Source organism: Lytechinus pictus, chromosome 2, assembly GCF_037042905.1.
Source record: "Lytechinus pictus isolate F3 Inbred chromosome 2, Lp3.0, whole genome shotgun sequence".
Taxonomy (NCBI): domain Eukaryota; kingdom Metazoa; phylum Echinodermata; class Echinoidea; order Temnopleuroida; family Toxopneustidae; genus Lytechinus; species Lytechinus pictus.
The window spans coordinates 57,742,794-57,761,640 of NC_087246.1; the positions used below are offsets into that span (position 1 = coordinate 57,742,794).

Genomic DNA, 18,847 nt, shown 5'->3' on the forward strand with positions numbered 1-18,847 from the left:
TGTTTGTAATGGTGCCTTTCAAAACCTCTCTGTGATGCTACACTGATGCACCATAGGCCTGTGTAGAGTAGCTCCATGGTAGTCTCCTTCAAATATGCAACTTGAAAAAGAGTAACAAGAAATTGTTACGTGTAATGTGCTTGACGATGTCTGTGAAATCACAATTCAACATACATGTATGTACTTTAGGGTTACCCATACATTGCTACATATGAACATTGACTGCGGCTTTATAAAACCCTCAACCCAGTATTGACCACCGACCCGTACCTGACCTCTTATGGAATGATGGGCATTTGTCTAATTATCAATCCAATGATTCCATTGAATGGAGTCTGTAGAAAAGTTTTTGTAAGGAAGCATGAAAGGAAGAGAAGAATAAAAAGGACATATTATGGGTGAAAGGGAGATCTAGAAATAGGACTGAGAAGAAAGCTTCTTGGAAGGAGAGCAGGTGAAAGAAGAATTTAGGAAAGATCATGGAGTGATGAAAAAGAGATTGAAATTAGAGTTCCGGACTGACAGATTAGAAGAGAAATTGAGAAAGAAGAAGTGATAGGAGATATCATCATTTAATTCAAATCTACATGCAAAAGGAAGAAAAAAATTATTTTAGAAAAATATATCGGGAAAGATGAAAGGAGACAGAGATTGGATGTACCGGTAATCAAATACAAAAGGAAAGAAAGAAGAAAGAAATTCAAAGAAAATGAGAAAAAGTTCTGAATAAACTCAAGATAACAACAATAAGATAGTAAACTCACATCTACATGTAGGCCACAACAAATATTCTTTTAGAAAAGAAGCAGACTAAGCTCAATTTAATCCAAAGCTACTGAACGTTACATGTACATGTATGGACTCACTGAGATGCCATTTTAAATGGCTTCATTGCCCTATGTTGTTGTATATAAGTCCATGATTGTCTCTACCATAGAGTTAGAAATATTTATTCATCCTTTGTCCCCCCCCCCCAATTTGTGTTGTAATATATAGAAATGAATACTACATAGTCCTGCACACAGTATAAATTTTAAAGTTTTGAAATTTTACACAATGGTGTTTACTCTATGAATCTTTCAGTAGTTTGAACGAGTGTTTAAAATCTGAACAAAGTTTAATTTTTAATATTTAATTTTCAATGAATTTATTAAGCATGGTTTGTTAAACTGTTTATAACAACTACAGTGCGTATACAAAAAAACGGGACAGTTTTGAAAAAAGTCTATAAAAAATTTGTTTCAAATTATTATATCTATATTTTGATGTTAATAGATGCTCTTAGATCTTATCTTTCAATGCCGTTTAAAAAAATGAATTTGATTCATGCTTGAGCGAACACGGGACGTTTTTGTCGGGGGCTCAAAAACAGGCTTGCGCCAAAATGGCAGAAAAGAGAAATTTGATGATTAGACTTTTGGCTAATCAGCAGACTTCCTCTTATTCTTTTCATTATCTTTGCCATAATTTTCGAATTATGCTGTCAAATTTCATTTACAAATTTATTTATTTACCTGAATTATTTTGTTTTTCATTTAAACTTCTTTAACCTTTGAATTTTCCTTCATAAGTACGAAAAGAAGACTTTTTGTCAACCCAAGTAAGAAGATTTGCATTAATAATTGGGAGAATTTGTAATTATTCAAATCATTTTATTATAAGAAACAAATCATGTTATGGTACCTATAAAAGACATGAATCCTATTTTTAAGGGGTTATTGAATCCTTCATGAAGTTTAATGTGCTTGACAGGATAAACAGGAAAGGATTCATGTCTTTCAATGGCAATGACGTATTGAGTCAATTTAATGGAGCAAGATATGGCAGATCAGGTAAAATGTATTATGAAGTTGTGCAGCGAGCAAGCAAGAATTTCCACTTTTATTAAAATATCAAATTTTGTGATTTTAACATAATATTCTGAAAATGATATCATATTTCTCTTTCTATGTTTTCTGTTATTTTCCTTTCCACTTTTTTTTCTTGGTCATGATTTTTTTATTTGGGGCAGGGTTGGAGCACCCCGAGCCCCCACCCATCAGTATGCCCCTGTTCAAAGGCACCATAACTTGTGTAGCATACAATGAAATTTGAAAAAAGAAACACGCTCTCCCATACTTCGGTTTAAAAAAAAATTGTTCTTGCCTAAAGAAGGAATATTCAAAGCTAAAAGAGAACATATTAAAAAGGAACAACATAAATATTCAAGCAAATAAGTAGATTTGGAATTGAATTTTGATATTTTTTTTTTATTTAGTGTCGAAATACAGAGAGGGGATGGGGTAAATTCGAAGGGCTCCCATGGACATAGGCTTAAATAAAAAAAAACTATCTTCTAGAAACATGTTAACTGATGTCTCATACATCTGTCTTTTCTACATTGTAAGTCGATAATACAAGTCAAACTGGTTTTGTAAAGTAGCGGGAATGCCGCGGGGAATGCAGTTTTGCCACTTTGGGGTCTCCAAAAGATATATATTTTAACAAAGTTAAAATATGGATTGAGGTGGGTTACATTCGTCATGATTCATGTGCCAGAGCTTCATTAAAGCAGTAACCTGCAAAGCAATGTATCCTGTAAATTTTCCAAGAGAAACAAATTAGAAACAAATAAAACAAAATTAATAGTGTTTTACCGATACTGAAATGCATTTTGCCCGTATATACCATAGATTACAAGATATATACAAGATATACAAGATATACAAGATATTTATTTTGTCTTCGCAAACATGATTACAAAGAAATTTGTTTTCCACTGGTGTACTAGACATTAGAAATGCATGAACAAAATCAAACAAAGAAACAAATAAGTTCCACAGGTATGAAGCAAATACAACAAACATTTGCAGAAGCTTGAGTCATCCAGAACACTTATCAAAATTATTAGCATTCAAATATTGTTATAATTATTATTGACATTATTATTATTATCATTATTATTGTTGCCATCATCATCACTACTATTGCTTTTATATGACTATTATCATTATCATGAAACTTTCCGGGATATCAGTACATAAGTTCATCATTTCGCTGGGAACAGAAGTTTATTTAACGTTGAGCTTGTGAATTGAATTTGTGGATAGAGTCGGGTATGAATGAATTTCTAAAACGGGAAAGGCGGGTTGGAGTGGGACGAAGTCTTATGCCAGAACGATTGAATGAGTAGTAATGATTAAGTGGATGAGAAGTGTCTTTCATAATTAAGCGGACTTTTCTTAAGATCTGATCTGTGCAGTGGGATTCGATAGAGGCCAAATCTACTCCTATTATTCTTTGCGCTATTTTACGGGGCTTTTCAAGTTTCATCTTGTCATCTTTTGAGATATTGCCAAATACACATAATACATTGAAGAGAAGGACACTTTTTATAACTGAATTATAGAACAGAGTTAATATTGTGTTGTCAACATGGAAGGATTTTAACTTGCGGAGAAAGTACAACCTCTTGCTAGCCTTCCCATAAACCAACTGCGTGTTCTCCCTCCATGACAATTTGTCGTCTATTACTGTTCCCAAGTACTTATAGCTGCTGGTTTGTTCTATCACCTGATCATGAATGATTACATTCTCGTGCTCTGCACCATTTCGACGGAAGTCAATAACCATTTCCTTGGTTTTGGTTGTATTCAGTGTTAAGTAATGGTCGTCGCACCAACGGATGAATTTGTCTACTTGTGAGAAATAATCGCTAACCTGATTCGACAATAGTGCAATAATTACTGTGTCATCAGCATATTTAAGAATGCTGCAGCAAGAAGTTGTACTCACGCAATCGCTTGTGTAAAGAGAAAACAATACCGGGGAGAGGACACACCCCTCAGACACACCAACAAAAGCGATACGAGAAGCCGATGGAAGCTATTGTGTTGAGATTGTGTTATCTTGAATGACATACCATTGATCGCTTTATTGTCCGATTCGTGAGTGTGACTGTGACATAGAGATTGTTTTGGTCTCGTTTTAGCGCAATATCACGTCATACATTTGGACATATTTGCCCTCTTTCTAAGCAAATTAAGACACTAATACTGTCATGAAGCATATCGATGTTTTCGCTAATATATTCTCTTTCATGTAGAATGTTGACATTGTGTATTAATTGCTGTTATTTATAAAACAGTTCAGGATTCATGAAAAAATACTTTGTTTTAAATTATAATTTGCATAATTTATGTAAATTAGGTAATAATAAACAAGGATATCCCAATTATTTCATGACAATTTTCTTCCCTTTCTTACCCTAAGTCTTTATTTCCAATTTTAGGGCAGTTCTGGTTAAAAATATATTCTGAAATACTTGTTTTTACTATATCGACATAATATGCAAATTTATGCAAATTACTTATTTGCATAGATACAGCGTGTCTCTTTGGATGAATCCTTTTCTTTTGACTCAAGGAACATTTGTGCCAAGTGGGACATTTGTACTAAAAAATGCAGCGTTCACCCCTTTTTTTGCAGTTAACAAGTCTACTATAATGGCATTTGAAGGATAAGACCTAAGAGCACCTATTGACACCAAAATATAGAGATCATAATTTGAAACAAAAATTTTATAGACTTTTCAAATCTGTCCCGGTTTCATAGAGTAAACAGAATTGTATAAAATGTTTTTGTCTGTTGTATATTTTTCTGTATGAACACAACATGTCAGACTGAATGTAACCATATGGAAGGAGTCCTTCACTGTTGATTTCATTTCTAATCATAATGTAGTTTCGATTGAAGAGGAAACTGACAAGTAATTCATGCAGTATTTTTGCTGGTACTTCTGTATATTTCAAAATTTTATGAAAATGGCGGCGAATCCTCACTTTACATTTACTGATAAGAGGTTAATTGCACATGTTGCATTCACATATTAAATGTAAAAATGAACCTGTGCATGTTTCATTGAAGCCTGTCCTACATTTGTCATGGTTGGATTGTGTGACTAGAAAACATTGACATTGCACAAGGTCACTATTTAGAAATATTCCCTTTAACAAGAATGCACTAAAAACGTAGTGTGTGCATGGTTCTTCCTTACCCAATAACTGGGTAACCTATCTCTTAATTGACAATGTTTACTCTGAATATGTAAAACTGATTTTTAAAATATTTCTTCTTTCTCCCCTCCATTTTTTCCAATCCAGCTTTCCTGACATTTGTCAACGCATACAGCGTCAAGTGGGCAACGCGCGTGCAGGATTTCTTCACCGCAGCAAAGGTCTTGGCCCTTATCGTCATCATTATCACAGGAGTCGTTCAACTTTGCAGAGGTAAGTTTGGATTCTTCCTGCCTCTGTAGGTATCCTGGTATTTGAAGTTGTATCCTACCCAATACTCTTCACAAATTTATTAATGACACGCACCATTTTTCCTTTAAAAAAATCTGATCAGACTTCGACAATAAATAAACAAACACCTACAATGTACAGAGAATGTACAGAGGTGCACAAATTTTGCAAAGTATGGGTTGTCTTTTTGTTTCGACATCACCTTGCAATCGCTCACATCTTTGCATATTTGTTTAAGTGACATTAAACTGATATTGTTATAAATACCAAACATGTGTTTTCTTAAGGGAAGAGCTTGACAATTGACAGAATCAATTAAAGTAAAGGTTTTCAATTTCAATTATATGAGGCATGAAAAAAAAGGAAGAGCCTGTATGAAGCAGGGATATGCAACAACCCTGTATGAAGTATCTCTGTAATTTCTTTGAGAAAGGGCCCACTCCCCCCTCCATTTTGACAAGTTGGGGTGGGGTCTATTGAACTATTAATTTACTACATTTATGTCATCAGTGTCCTCACAGTTTATTTTTTCAAGATTATCAAAATGTCTTTATTTATGAGACACCAGGATGTTCATGCATTAACAAGTCATACTACATGTAGTACTATTACTGGGTGCTTCTCCATCAACCTTGTTAAACTCAATTTCGAGATTAGGGAATTTTGAAGTATGGATGGCAATATACATGAATTCTGACTTCTGAGTCAAAACTGAAATACCTTTTGTACTTTATAAGTATATGTAGGCCTACGTTAAACTGGATAATTTGCAAATTAGTGTTCTATTGTGCACAAATATCCCAAGTTGACTCTTAATTATACTCTTAATCTTAAACCTACAAAAAAAACCGGGGGGGGGGGGGGGGCAGACAAATATATTGCTGTACACACGCGTGACCAAGTAATTTCCAAACACCCCCTAAACAATTTTTTTCTCTGTGTTCAAAATAACCCCTTAAACAAGTGTTTTGCGGGCTTTATTTACGCATTTTGGCCCTTAAACAAGTTGTCGCCAAAATATGACCTCGGGGAAAAAAACATACCCTAAACACGTTTGGCTAGTCAAAAAAAAGGTTTGGAGAAAAAAATATACCCTAAATACATTTGACCCCGCAATTGACCATTGGCCAGTCTTTCAAAACCACCCTTTTTCTTGAAAATCAGTGTTTTTTTATACCCTTAACGAGTCCACGCGTGGACCGCGTCCAAAACTGAAAAAACACCCCTTTAAACGCGTTTTTTGGGTCACGCGTATGTACAGCAATACATTTGACTGGCCCCCCCCCCCCCCCCCGGCAAAAAAACTGGCTATTCTTGGCTATATATGTACCTACTAATCTTCAGATTGACAATAATCCTGAAATCTGGAATTATACATACTGTAGAATGTCTTTAGAGTAGAGGTGTACAATGTACATGTAATTAAACACACTGATTTTTCCGTCAATTGCTCATGGTCAAGTGGTTGTAGTCACATGTAAAAACTCTACTGCACTGTTGCAATGGCAGGGGTTGGAATCTTGCTATGGCTGGCTAATATTTGTAATAATTTTTTCATTTATGAATTGAAAACCACATGTGGCATGTATTCCATTGAATAATGATGAGACAGTAGGCTAGTGAATTTTGATAGTAAAAAGAATAAACTGGACTCAATCATTATTTTGGTTGCGGATTTAAATGGGGCTGGGCATAACAAATTCGGCTTTTTGCTTTCAAACTTCATTACATAGATCTAGTAGATTAGGGATAACGTGGGTAATAAGAGGATCATTTTTGACGTTTGGCTGATGAAGATGAGGCAATACTCTTCCCATCAGAACCATCTTGTGATTTTGATCCTCAGGGATTACAAAATTTGATATATGATAATCTTGTATCTCAGGTATTTTGTTTTGTCTCCCATCCTTTCCAAAATATTTGCCTATCAAGACATGATACATTGAACCTGCATACAGAGGGAACTGGTGGGAACTTGGGAGCAATTTCCCTACATAGTTCTCACACAAATCCAGTATAAATGCAGTATGAGTGATATTAACAATTCTTTTTTATTATTGCGGATGTGCAACGGTACTGAGTTCGAAGAAGGAAATGTAATTCACTTTGAATTGTTTACATTTTATTTTTTATACACTCTATAGTGTGTTTACACAGACATGATAACAACCATTTTGTATATGATATATATGAATGGTACCTTTTACACAAATGATATTATTTAATTTTTGAAAAAATTTTGCACATTTTGAGTATGGACACTACAATCATTAATCGGTCACAAAACAAGAGACATTGCTTAAAAAAAATAATTTCCCCTAGCCTAGGTATGAATTACTTGTATCCAAATTATGAATTCTTTTGAATCTTTTTAAAATGATTATTGTTGAAATCTTAAATTTACATTGCATACATTTTATGAGGGCTCTATTTCTGAATCTGAAATTTTGATGATTATCACGTTTTTAATTAGGCTTTATTCTTTTTCAACTATTTCATCAAAGTAATTGAATTAAGCTACTTGTATAGCCCAGGCAAATGGTGAAATTTCTAGGGCAATAGTACTACATGTACATAAATGCTCATGATAGTCAAATTTGATTGTTGAAGAAATAAACAACTTCGATCAACCTGTATGGAGTGCATACTGTACACTAGGGAATAAATTAGAACACTTGACATAAAGATCAACCTCTTAATGAGAAGGTATACATATGTCTCATGTTTGCTAGATTGCAGTTTCTCCGAGATGAATTTAATTTATGTGCATGTACATGTAGATGTTATGCTTGTGCAATGACAAACAATAGAACCCCATGTGGTCAAATGGTTCACTGGAAATAAGTCAATCTCCCCTTATCCCATATGCCTATTGACTCTCTGGTATAGTTTATTACAATAAACACACATTAGTGGTGAGATATTGGATAATGGAAGATTTTATATTTCTTAAACCAAGACCACCTGTTACCTGTTGGAAAACTAACATTGGCTGGTAAACAATGTCATTCTGCCTCCAAGTTTATGATAAAGACAGGCACCCCGTTATCTACATGTACGTCTTTATTAAACTAGTTAAGTGGAACCAGTTAACGTGTGATGGGGATGCTCGAAGCGGTCTTGCAAGCATTAAGTGGTTTTCCAAACCAGTTTGGAAAAACCACCTCGTGATGTGGTTTTGCCTCGTTAAATGGTTTAAGCGCTGTTGGTGAGGACTGAGGATTCTTGTAGTCCTATCAGAATTCTGTACAATGTTAAGCCCAAAACATGTCAGCTCTTTGCAGTGAGCCTTTATATCTTTCCTGTAATACATGAAGAACTACAACCTTTGCTGAAATTAGAGTTATCTTTTGACAGAGAAATTTTAAATCCCAATTTCTCTAATTTCTATTTCATCATCATCATTCATCATCATTATTTATATTGGTGGGAGTATTTTTTTTTTCAACCCGAAAATATTTTCACTATCATTATACTATTTGTATCATGTTTTTATCCTTATAATCGTTATTATTACTCTGTGAGGTCTGTATCATTTATTAATTTTTTTTCTTCAAATTAAGATTTCTTTTTAATTGTTGCTGTTTGTTTCGCCCTTTCTTACATTCAAGTGGATTACATACATGTCATGCACATTCAGTTGACCATGATTCAATCTGGATGATGACAGTTGAGAATGGCAGAAATTTATGCAAAGTTGCAAACATCATGTTCATGTTAACCAATGTACTGTCAGCATTTACATGTACACATGTGCAGTATAAAACTTGAAGGTTGTTCAAATTTGTCAGGATATTGTTTTGCCATCATAAAAACATGGCTGTCTTCAGTGATGTCTCTTTCAAACTTGACCCATCTTTGACCTGGAAAAGTCACACCACCCCTCTATTGTTTTAACGGAACTATTAAATGGAGTCCGCCTGGGTGGGCATCCCAAGGAAGGAACATTCATGTTTTCAGTAAGGAGAGCCCCAAGGAAAATAAATATCCTTCCACTCTAGTCCTAATTGTATGCAAATCATGTGTCGTCAATCATCTCCTGATGTTGTGTGAGAATATGACACTTGAGGTGCTAGGTGTGGGCTGCCATTGTACCATCTTAAGAAGGTGGTGGAGAAGTACATTGACCAGGGTCCCACTGCACCAAAATTTACGGTCATATAAGCTTTCACTTTAAGCAAAAAAAGCTTTGCCGTAAAACCTACGACTTGAATTCTTTTGACTTTGCCCCCCCCCCGACCTTCAAGAAAAAAGTTCCTTCCAGACTGACCATAATTTTCTCTGATTTTTACTTGACGAAAGAGTAAAAGAAAGTTGAAAATAGCATGGTTGGACATTGTTTGTCTTGTGAGCAGACAACACTTGTATCGATTTCCACTTTATGTGTATGTCATGTGTGCACACAAAGATGTGATGTATGAGGAGTTCCCTTTCACACGAACAAGAAAAATCATATCTTGGAGCTTTCATACTCGTATCCTATGAGGTTCCTATATAATCATGAACACATACAGTGAACCAACAACTGACCGACCCTTGTTTTTTTCTGTTATGGGAGGATATAATAGAGCTTTCACAAAATATACAAAATACATGTATATATCATGGACAAAGAGTTTGTACAATCATAAGAATGTGCAAAAATACATGTAGATGTTTTGGGGCCCTTGGGGGTATAATTTCATGGTACAAATGAGAGAGTTGTTCATGTGTGACATCAACAGATGGAGGATCTCCATTGCATTAGTGATTTCAGCATTCAAAGGCTCCTTTAACTGTTATTGTTGTTCTCAAAATGTCATTGATCTTATTCTTTGATTTTCCTGTGTTATACACAAGCTCTCTTCCAAGAGTTTCATTCTCCTTTCCGCATATTAAGTGGTAACATTATCTGAACCAACTTTTCATTTTTATATAACATGTTTCAAGAATATGAAATAACATAAGATTTCATTCAAATCATGTTCCCTTCTATATATTTTTAAAAATAATCTGTTGAAGTAAAAATCTTACCCTATGCTCCTTCTCAGCACTACTAAGCTCATAAATGTTTTCCTTATTTTTATTTAACAGGTAAAACTGAGAATCTCCAGAATGCGTTTGAAGGATCATCAAGCAATGTTGGAGACATTGCACTTGCTATGTATGCTGGTCTTTTTGCCTACGGTGGCTGGTAAGCATCTGATCAGAGATTGAGGACTAGTCATTTACAGACTTCGTTTGGATAAATGAATCATTCTGAAAAATTAAAGGGATTACATGCCGGTACTGTGTCTAAAAAGATTTGAACACAAAATTAGTTAAAGGACAAGTCCACCCCAACAAAAAGTTGATTTGAATAAAAAGAGAAAAATCCAACAAACATAACACTGAAAATTTCATCAAAATCGGATGTAAAATAAGAAAGTTATGACATTTTAAAGTTTTGCTTAATTTCACAATAACAGTTATGTGCACATCCTGTTGGGTATACAAATGAGGAGACTGATGACGTCACCCACTCACTATTTCTTTTGTATTTTATTATATAAAATAGGGAATATCCTATTTTTCTCCTCCTTGTCAAGTGAAACAATGATTAATTCCTCCCTGAACATATGGAATGGGCATTGTTTAATACTATATGATTCAGTCAAGTTGGTCCTTATTGTCAAATCTATAAAAAAAAAATGAAATATTGTATAATTCAAACAATAAAAAACAAAAGAAATAGTGAGTGAGGGACATCATTGACAGTCTCATTTGAGTTGAGTATATCACAGTTTTGTGAAAAATAAGCAAAATATTAAAATGTCATAACTTCCTTATTTTACATCCGATTTTGATGAAATTTTCAGCATTTTGTTAGTTTGATTTTTGTCTATTTATTCAAATCAACATTTTTGTGGGGTGGACTTGACCACGAAGGAGGTTTATGGTATATCATGTGGTGAGTCCTAGATGGAACGAGTGGAAAGAGGTAGAAATGAAATGGAGAGGAAAGAAAGATAAAGGTTGGAAGGTATAGTATTCTTTTCTGAGATGAGTGTAGTCATTTAAAGGACTGTAAACAAATCAATTACCTGATACAAAGAATTTCATTGGTGTCAATCATTTTTGTCTCGCCTGCATGCAGAGCAAGACTATGGGCGCCGCTTTCCCGACGGCGGCAGCGTCAACATTGAAATCTTAACGAAGGTTCAGTTTTTTTTTATATGTCATTATAACTTAGAAGTAAGAAGTATATGTACCTAGTTTATGAAACATGGACATAAGAGTAATTATAAAGTATCCCTGATCATTTTCCATGAGTCTTAGGTCACATGATCAAGGTCAATGAACAGAGTACTTTGTTATCATGTGAATGGTGTTTTTGTTAATAGTTATTCAATAGTTGTGTTCAGAGTCGGCACTACTCTTATATTGAATCGCATAATGCAGGCGAGTCTGCCAGTGGCATTCCACTTGTTCATTATTTATAACATAACATAACATTGTTTCACATTACATGTCAATGAAAATATCTGAAAATAGGGAAATGTTATTTGATATTCATGGGACCGGTATGTTTGTGCCTGTATTTTAATTCTGATGTTTTCTTCCTCTTTTTTTTTTCTTATCTCTTAGGAATTATTTGAACTATGTGACTGAAGAACTCAAGGACCCCTTCAGGTATTAAGTTCAACATGTAGGCGCAGTGACATTCTCGTGGCGTACACATACGTGAAAAACATGAAATTTGATAATCATTGTCTTTGATTGTATTTGCTTGTGTGGGTAGAAAAAAAATCATGTCGCCATCTTGATTGTGATCTAATATACAGTTCAGCATACTTTAGCCAGGGTGCTACATAAGCACTTGCCCGATTGCCCGGGGCAAGTAAATGTTAAGTCGGGCAAGTGTTTTGAAGTAAAGACCAAAACTACTTGCCTGAATTGGGCAAGAAAAATTCACACAGTAGAAAGCAAAATTCCCACTGTATAATGACCAAAAATAGGGTAGATATATAGTGACCCTAATTTTGGTCATGGCAGGCAATATAAAATCTCTTTGGAAAAAGAAATGCAATAACAAGGTAGATCTAGATCAGTTCATGTCAAAAAGAGAGAAAAAGGTCAATGGTTTATAAAACCGTAAAACTTTCTTTTGAAGAGGTAAAGCTTTTTTTTTCAAGGATTTTTTCGGGCAAGTGAAATAGATTTTGGGGCAAGTATATTCCAACTATTTAAAAATTTACTTGCCCAACCGGGCAAGCGCTTCTAAAAAGTTATGTAGCACCCTGCTTTAGCTACCACGTTTAGCAAATTTCACCTGTCTATGAGGACCAGGTTGAATTCCCTTGCATAGTTTTCCAAATCAAACATGATCACAAGTACCATTTCTCACAAAGACTACTTTTCTGGTCTCCTTTGGTTGATCTTTACAGAACAGCTTACCCTTGGCTTGACTGTACATATATGATAGAAACAATTTGATTTCTGTGTCGTGTTTCATTCAAATGTATACTTACAACAATATGTGTAAGTATAGGGACTGTGATTTTCTTTGATCCATTCTTTACTTTACAATTTTTACTTGGCAATTTTAAAACTCACCTTTGCAAAAGGAGTTGTCTTTTTTGCTGTGTACCTTTCATTTTGTTTTTTCATTTATTTAGATTAGGTTTTCAGAAACTAAAAAAATAAACTGAAAATATCTGCCCCTTTGGAAGACAATGCCAGATGAACTGACATACATAAAAATTATACAGAATATATTGTCATTTGGCTGAATTCTGAAAAGTAAAATGGTTTTCTTTCTTTCTTTGCATTCATATTTTTACACATGTTTTGGTGTCTTGCAGGAATCTTCCAAGGGCCATCGTCATCTCTGTACCATTGGTTATCTTTATCTATGTTTCTGCTAATGTCTCCTACTTCGTTGCTATGTCACCGGCTGAATTGCTTGCAACAGATGCAGTTGCAGTGGTAGGTAGCTCTCAAGACTTATAAGGCCGTGTTTATGCTTCCACTTTTCAGGCCAGAATCAGCGTTTCCATACGTGATAAGTCCAAAACACGGTTGCGTCTATGCTTACTTTCATTTAAACGACGTTTCAAAACGCCGATCGTAAACTCACAAAAAGGTGCGTTTGTAAACGTCGTTTGACCAGAATCAGGCTTTCTGGGGAAGTATAAACAGAACCACGATCGTAAACGTATTTAAATGACGTCATTTTGTACATGCTTCCGGTGAGATGAAAATTTGCGGGCAAATACAGTCGCATTGCTCCATGGTCGCATGTTACCTCCACGGAATATACCTCTCATCTCCCTTGATTTGCATGTGTGATAATAAGTACTATTACTAGTATTACTCTTCCAATTTGTCATCACGATGAATATTGAGGGATTTACAACAAAAGAAAAACCTGGAACATGAGTTATAATGAGGAGATATCGCCAGATGCCCCAGTAGCATAAACAAATAGATATTTTATTATTTCATTATGTATACTTTAATATTCTTTATTTTTTCTCACTATTATCCTCACCATGGTGGAAATTATATGGCTATGTCAAGAAGCTCCATGCAAAATATTGGAAATTGTTCGATGTTTATATAACAGTCTTCGTACCTTCCCCATAACAACACTCGAAAAAAAAAATTCGAAAAAGGGCGCGCCCAATTTGACCTCGCTTTCCTGCTCAACGAAAATTACGATGCGAAGGAAGCTGGAGATCATGATTTCGCCTCTGAAAAGTTAAGCATAAACAGCACTCCCAGAACCCTTATGATCGGCGTTTTGAATCGACGTTTGAAAACGCTGATTCTGTCCTCGCAATGGAAGCATAAACACACCCTTAGACAGACATTGTGGCACACAGAAGGGGCAATATAACCTGGTTCCAAAATTTACAAGGGCACTGTACGAATCCTACTCGGTCAAAATGAACAATATTTTTAACTTCAATGTCAATAATTATGAGATTGGTTCAATCACAGAGAGGCTATAGCCTGATATAAACTGGGATCCAAAATTTACAAGGGCACTGCAGGAATTCTACTTGGTCAAAATAAACAATATTTTTACACAGGCTAACTTCAATGTCAATAATTATGAGATTGGTTCAATCACAGAGAGCCAATCGCCTCTCACCCCCTCATAACAATTAGTTTCTGAATCCAAAGTTGCAAAATGACCAAAGAAAGACCAATGAAAATGAAATGGGATTAAACAAACTTTCTGGATTATAAGGCATGTCCTTCCCGGGCATGTTTAAGTGATTGGCTTAATCACAAAGAAGCTACAGGTATTTAACGTCAGAATTTGAAATGACTGGAACAATCACACGGCCACACACAGATACACACCAAGTCCAGATTATCCCCACTTGCCGGGACTAAATGTTTTAATCAACATGGCCACTTTCTATTAATCTTGACTGTGTTGCGGTTTCTCTTAGACCTTTGGTGACAAGCTTCTCGGAGTGATGGCTTGGATCATGCCTGTGTCTGTCGCCCTCTCGACCTTTGGTGGGGTCAACGGACTTCTTCTAACAGGGTCTAGGTAAGAAAGGAGATTAAGACCTTTGACCTTAAGAGCTTTCTAACTGTTTCTGACTGACAAAGAAATGATTAACAAGTTACCAAGTCAAGGTAAATTATCATATGTTGTAAGTCTGTGAACTTGAGATTCTATTATCAAATAAATGTTTTTTTCTCTCTCTCTGAAAATTTATTCATATTTGTTGTTGTTTTCAAAGTCAACACTGCTGTTATATTGTGAATTGTGTAATGCAGGCAATACTGCCAGAAGCATTTTGCTTGATTTTTTTTTTTCTTTTGGGGTCTTATTTACAATTGTGCTCCACCATATCGAGTACAAACATCCATGTTTTTGTTTTTATTTCTATGGTTTTTGCATTCAGAATCTACTTTGTTGGAGCTCGTATCGGCCACCTGCCGGAGTCCATTGCCATGATTAGCATCAAGAGGAAGACTCCCTTACCGTCTCTTGTCTTTACTGTAAGTATGACCAATCAATCGGTGTCAGGTTTGAAGTCAGTCTGTTGATGCAGTTGCCTTTTAAAGAAGAATGAAACCTTAAGAACATGTTAGCTTGCATGAAAACAGAAAACCCAAAGGAACAAATCACTGAAAGTTTGAGAAAAATTGAACAGATAAGATAATAAGGCAAAGGAAGTTGAGAGTATTTGAATGTTAAAGGACAAGTCCACCCACCAAAAAAATTGATTTGAATAAAAGGAGAAAATTCCAATGAACATAGCACTGAAAATTTCATCAAAATCAGATTTAAAATAAGAAAGTTTATTTTCAATGTGACATTTTAAAGTTTTGCTTAATTTTGCAAAACAGTTATATGCACATCCTGGTCGGTATGGAACTGAGGGGAATGATGATGTCACCCACTGGGTATTTCATTATATGAAATATGAAATATTTCAATTTTCTCCTCATTGCCCTGTGAAACTGAGTTTTATTCCTCCCTAAACATGTGAACTGAACCATTTTTATAACATTTTGTGGTTCAATCAAGTAGGTCATTATCGTCAAATCTGTAAAAATTGAAATGTTTTATAATTGAAACATTGAAAAACTAAAGAAATAGTGAGTGAGGGACATCATAGACTCTCATTTGCATATCACTGCATTGTGCATGTAACTGTTTTGTAAAAAATAAGCAGAAATTTAAAGTGTCATAACTTTCTGATTTTCCATCCAATTTCGATGAAATTTTCAGCATTATTCTCGTTTGATTTTCTCTATTAATTCAAATCAACATTTTTGGGGTTTTGACTTGACCTTTGATAAGACATCTTCCTATTGGGTGTCCAATATTCTCAAATTTTCAATGATCTCATTCTTTGATCTTTCTGTTTTCATAGAAGCTTGTTCCAAGGGTTTCATTCACCTGAAAGCCACTAGTTAAAGTGGTAGTTCACCCGGATAGGTTGATTGCTCATTTTTGAAAGATTTTATTTTGTGACGTCTCAGACGAGCTGCTCCTCCATATGTTGTGTGATATGTAAATTTCCCCAAAATTTAAAAGTGATTTTATTTTTGCAGTGGATATGTCATGACCCAAAGCATTTCACTTCCTCTTCTACAATAAAAGAAAAAATGAGAGTTCTTGGGCAAGTTGGATACTGAACTTGAAATTTGAAAGTATCAGGAGGGGATCCTCCAAAGCAAAAAAAAAAAAAACTCAGCCAGACATTACACATTAGTCACGGTGAAACACCAGTTTGATGTGATTTCAGGAAGCGTTTCAACAAGCACATGCCATCTTGATTACAGATTCTGGTGGATGATGTGTAAAAGCAGTCCGAAATTATCACACCTCAGCAAAGTACAATCAAACAAGGTCAAATTATTGAATTTTTGGCATTAACAAAAGATCACTTTCACAATGATGGGGGATGCCAGATTCTAGATTTACCATGGCATTTATCACAGTGAGCAACTCCCTGTTTTGCAAAAGTTTCTCTCCCTTCTTTATAGCTGTTTTGTAGCCATTTTTAAAAATGGCTAGAAAAGGGTTAATTTTGTCCATTTAGATTTCTCCATGGGTATTTGTACATGTAACGGCTACAAAATTCTGTCCATTCTGCACTGCTTTGATCACAGATGAACAGATTATAGTTTTGTCAAAGTTATAAATGCAAAAGCAAATAATAACATTTTGTATTTATGGTTAAGATTGATGTTATGTTTAGAATTGTTGGGTAATTGAATAACAGATTTTCATGCAATTCTTCAAATATGTGTGGAGTATAGTTGGTTTAAGTATCATAGTTTGATAGTAGGTGTAGCTATAGGTACATGTATTCTGAACTGGATTTTTAAAAAGATTCTGGCCAGCTTAAGTACTGGTACTCAGTAGACTGGGGTCCTCTTTAAGTTTGAAATAGTCGATAAGAGTGCATGTTGGTTTGGGGTAGAGTTTAAGGTCAGTTTTAATCTACATTTATAATGTTACTTCTACAAAAGAAGTGAAGAGTATCAATGAGTTTGACTCATAATGGAGAAAAATTTGTGACCATGGACAAATTAATGCTTTAACTGTGAGTCAGACCATTAATTTACCTGTTAGAACAACAGCTTCTGTCTGTACATTCCAGTGTGTCACTGTATCATTCCATGTCTCATTTACACAACATGAAAATTAACAGTTTGAATTTACGTTTTTTTTTTAATTACTAGATCTATATTATTACAATGACAGATCTCGACATTTCATAGGAGATCCAGCTTGAATGTCCTTAACTGATAACAAAAATATGCCATAGAGTAGGGGGCCAGGGGCTTTAGGAAGTATTAAAACATAAAGTATTGACCACGTTGCATTAAAGATTTTTTTATTGCTGCCAGGAAGTATTGATTGGCTTTTTTAGTGGTGTTACCATGGTAGTTATCATCATATAAACTTATGCGAAAGGAACTCGATCTTACAACCTTTTTACCCCGCCAATAAATTATGATCATAGTAACTCTGATATGAAAATTTCTGATGAAAATTTGATTTGTTCAAAGATACCATAATCTCAACGGTCCCCTGGTTTTCTTTGAATTTTGTTCTCCCTGATACTTTGGCAGAGGCAAGAAAATAACATGATTTCATTAAAAATAGAAAAATTAATCATCCAGAAATAGCTGAATATTTGCATTTCATTAATATTTCATATTTGCATTTCATTAATTCAAACTGCACATTTTTACCCAAAAAAAAAAGGACTCCGGAACCTTCACTTTTATCGGAGACATATTTTTTCTGCTTGGAAGTGTAAATACAGCAATTTTGATAAGACAAAAGTGTGTACAAACGTTGGCTAAGATAATCTGATTGTGAAGGGGTTAGTCATGCTGAACACCTGCTCTATGCACAAACTATCAGAAATAAAACCACACCAACTGTCTGCATTCACAGTCAACTTAAAAGCCAATGTTCAGGAAATAGCGACAAAAAAATCAGGCACAAGTCATGGATGAAAAAGAGCAATGAAACTGGTTAAAAGTGAGAAACAGTATTTTCTTAGTTATTGGACAATGAATTCAATTTAGATTCTTCTACTTGTACAAATATGTCTACATCTACCATTTTTCTCACCACTACTACTGCTGTAAATTCCTTTTTTTTTCTTTGCTCTATCCCCCCCAAATTATTGTACTTCCAAGTAATAGTTATTGAATCTATGATAGATATAGTTTGATAAGGTCAGGTGATAGCTATATTGCAACATAGTCAGTTAAGGACTGTTATATCCGGAAGGTAGGATGTGCTGGTAAAACTATTACTAGCTGACTATAATAGACATTACTGTTCACTATTTTATGCAGGTACATATTTTATGTTAAATATTTTTCATACTTGGCAACTGTCCTCATTTTCAATTCCATTCAGTTCAAGTCAGTTCTCATATTTGATAGAAACGGTCCCTTTTGTGGAAGAAAACAATAAATTTTCACCCATAATGACCCTTTGTCTCTATCTTTGTGAAAGTTGTCATTCGGGTTGTGTAAAAAAAGTTTAAGCAACATCCCTATTTAAAAAAAAATTAATAATATTTTGTCTCGTGTAT

General features: G+C 34.7%; 1 protein-coding gene across 1 annotated transcript in view; it reads left to right on the top strand.

Annotated features, from left to right (window-relative positions):
• Positions 1 to 18,847, top strand: part of LOC129277033 (large neutral amino acids transporter small subunit 1-like) — a 46,792-nt gene that overhangs the window by 17,222 nt on the left and 10,723 nt on the right. The window contains exons 2-7 of the mRNA XM_064095252.1: positions 5,142 to 5,267; positions 10,359 to 10,458; positions 11,892 to 11,936; positions 13,109 to 13,232; positions 14,711 to 14,814; positions 15,176 to 15,272. Coding sequence (XP_063951322.1) covers positions 5,142 to 5,267; positions 10,359 to 10,458; positions 11,892 to 11,936; positions 13,109 to 13,232; positions 14,711 to 14,814; positions 15,176 to 15,272 — 596 coding nt within the window. The remainder of the gene's footprint in view (positions 1 to 5,141; positions 5,268 to 10,358; positions 10,459 to 11,891; positions 11,937 to 13,108; positions 13,233 to 14,710; positions 14,815 to 15,175; positions 15,273 to 18,847) is intronic.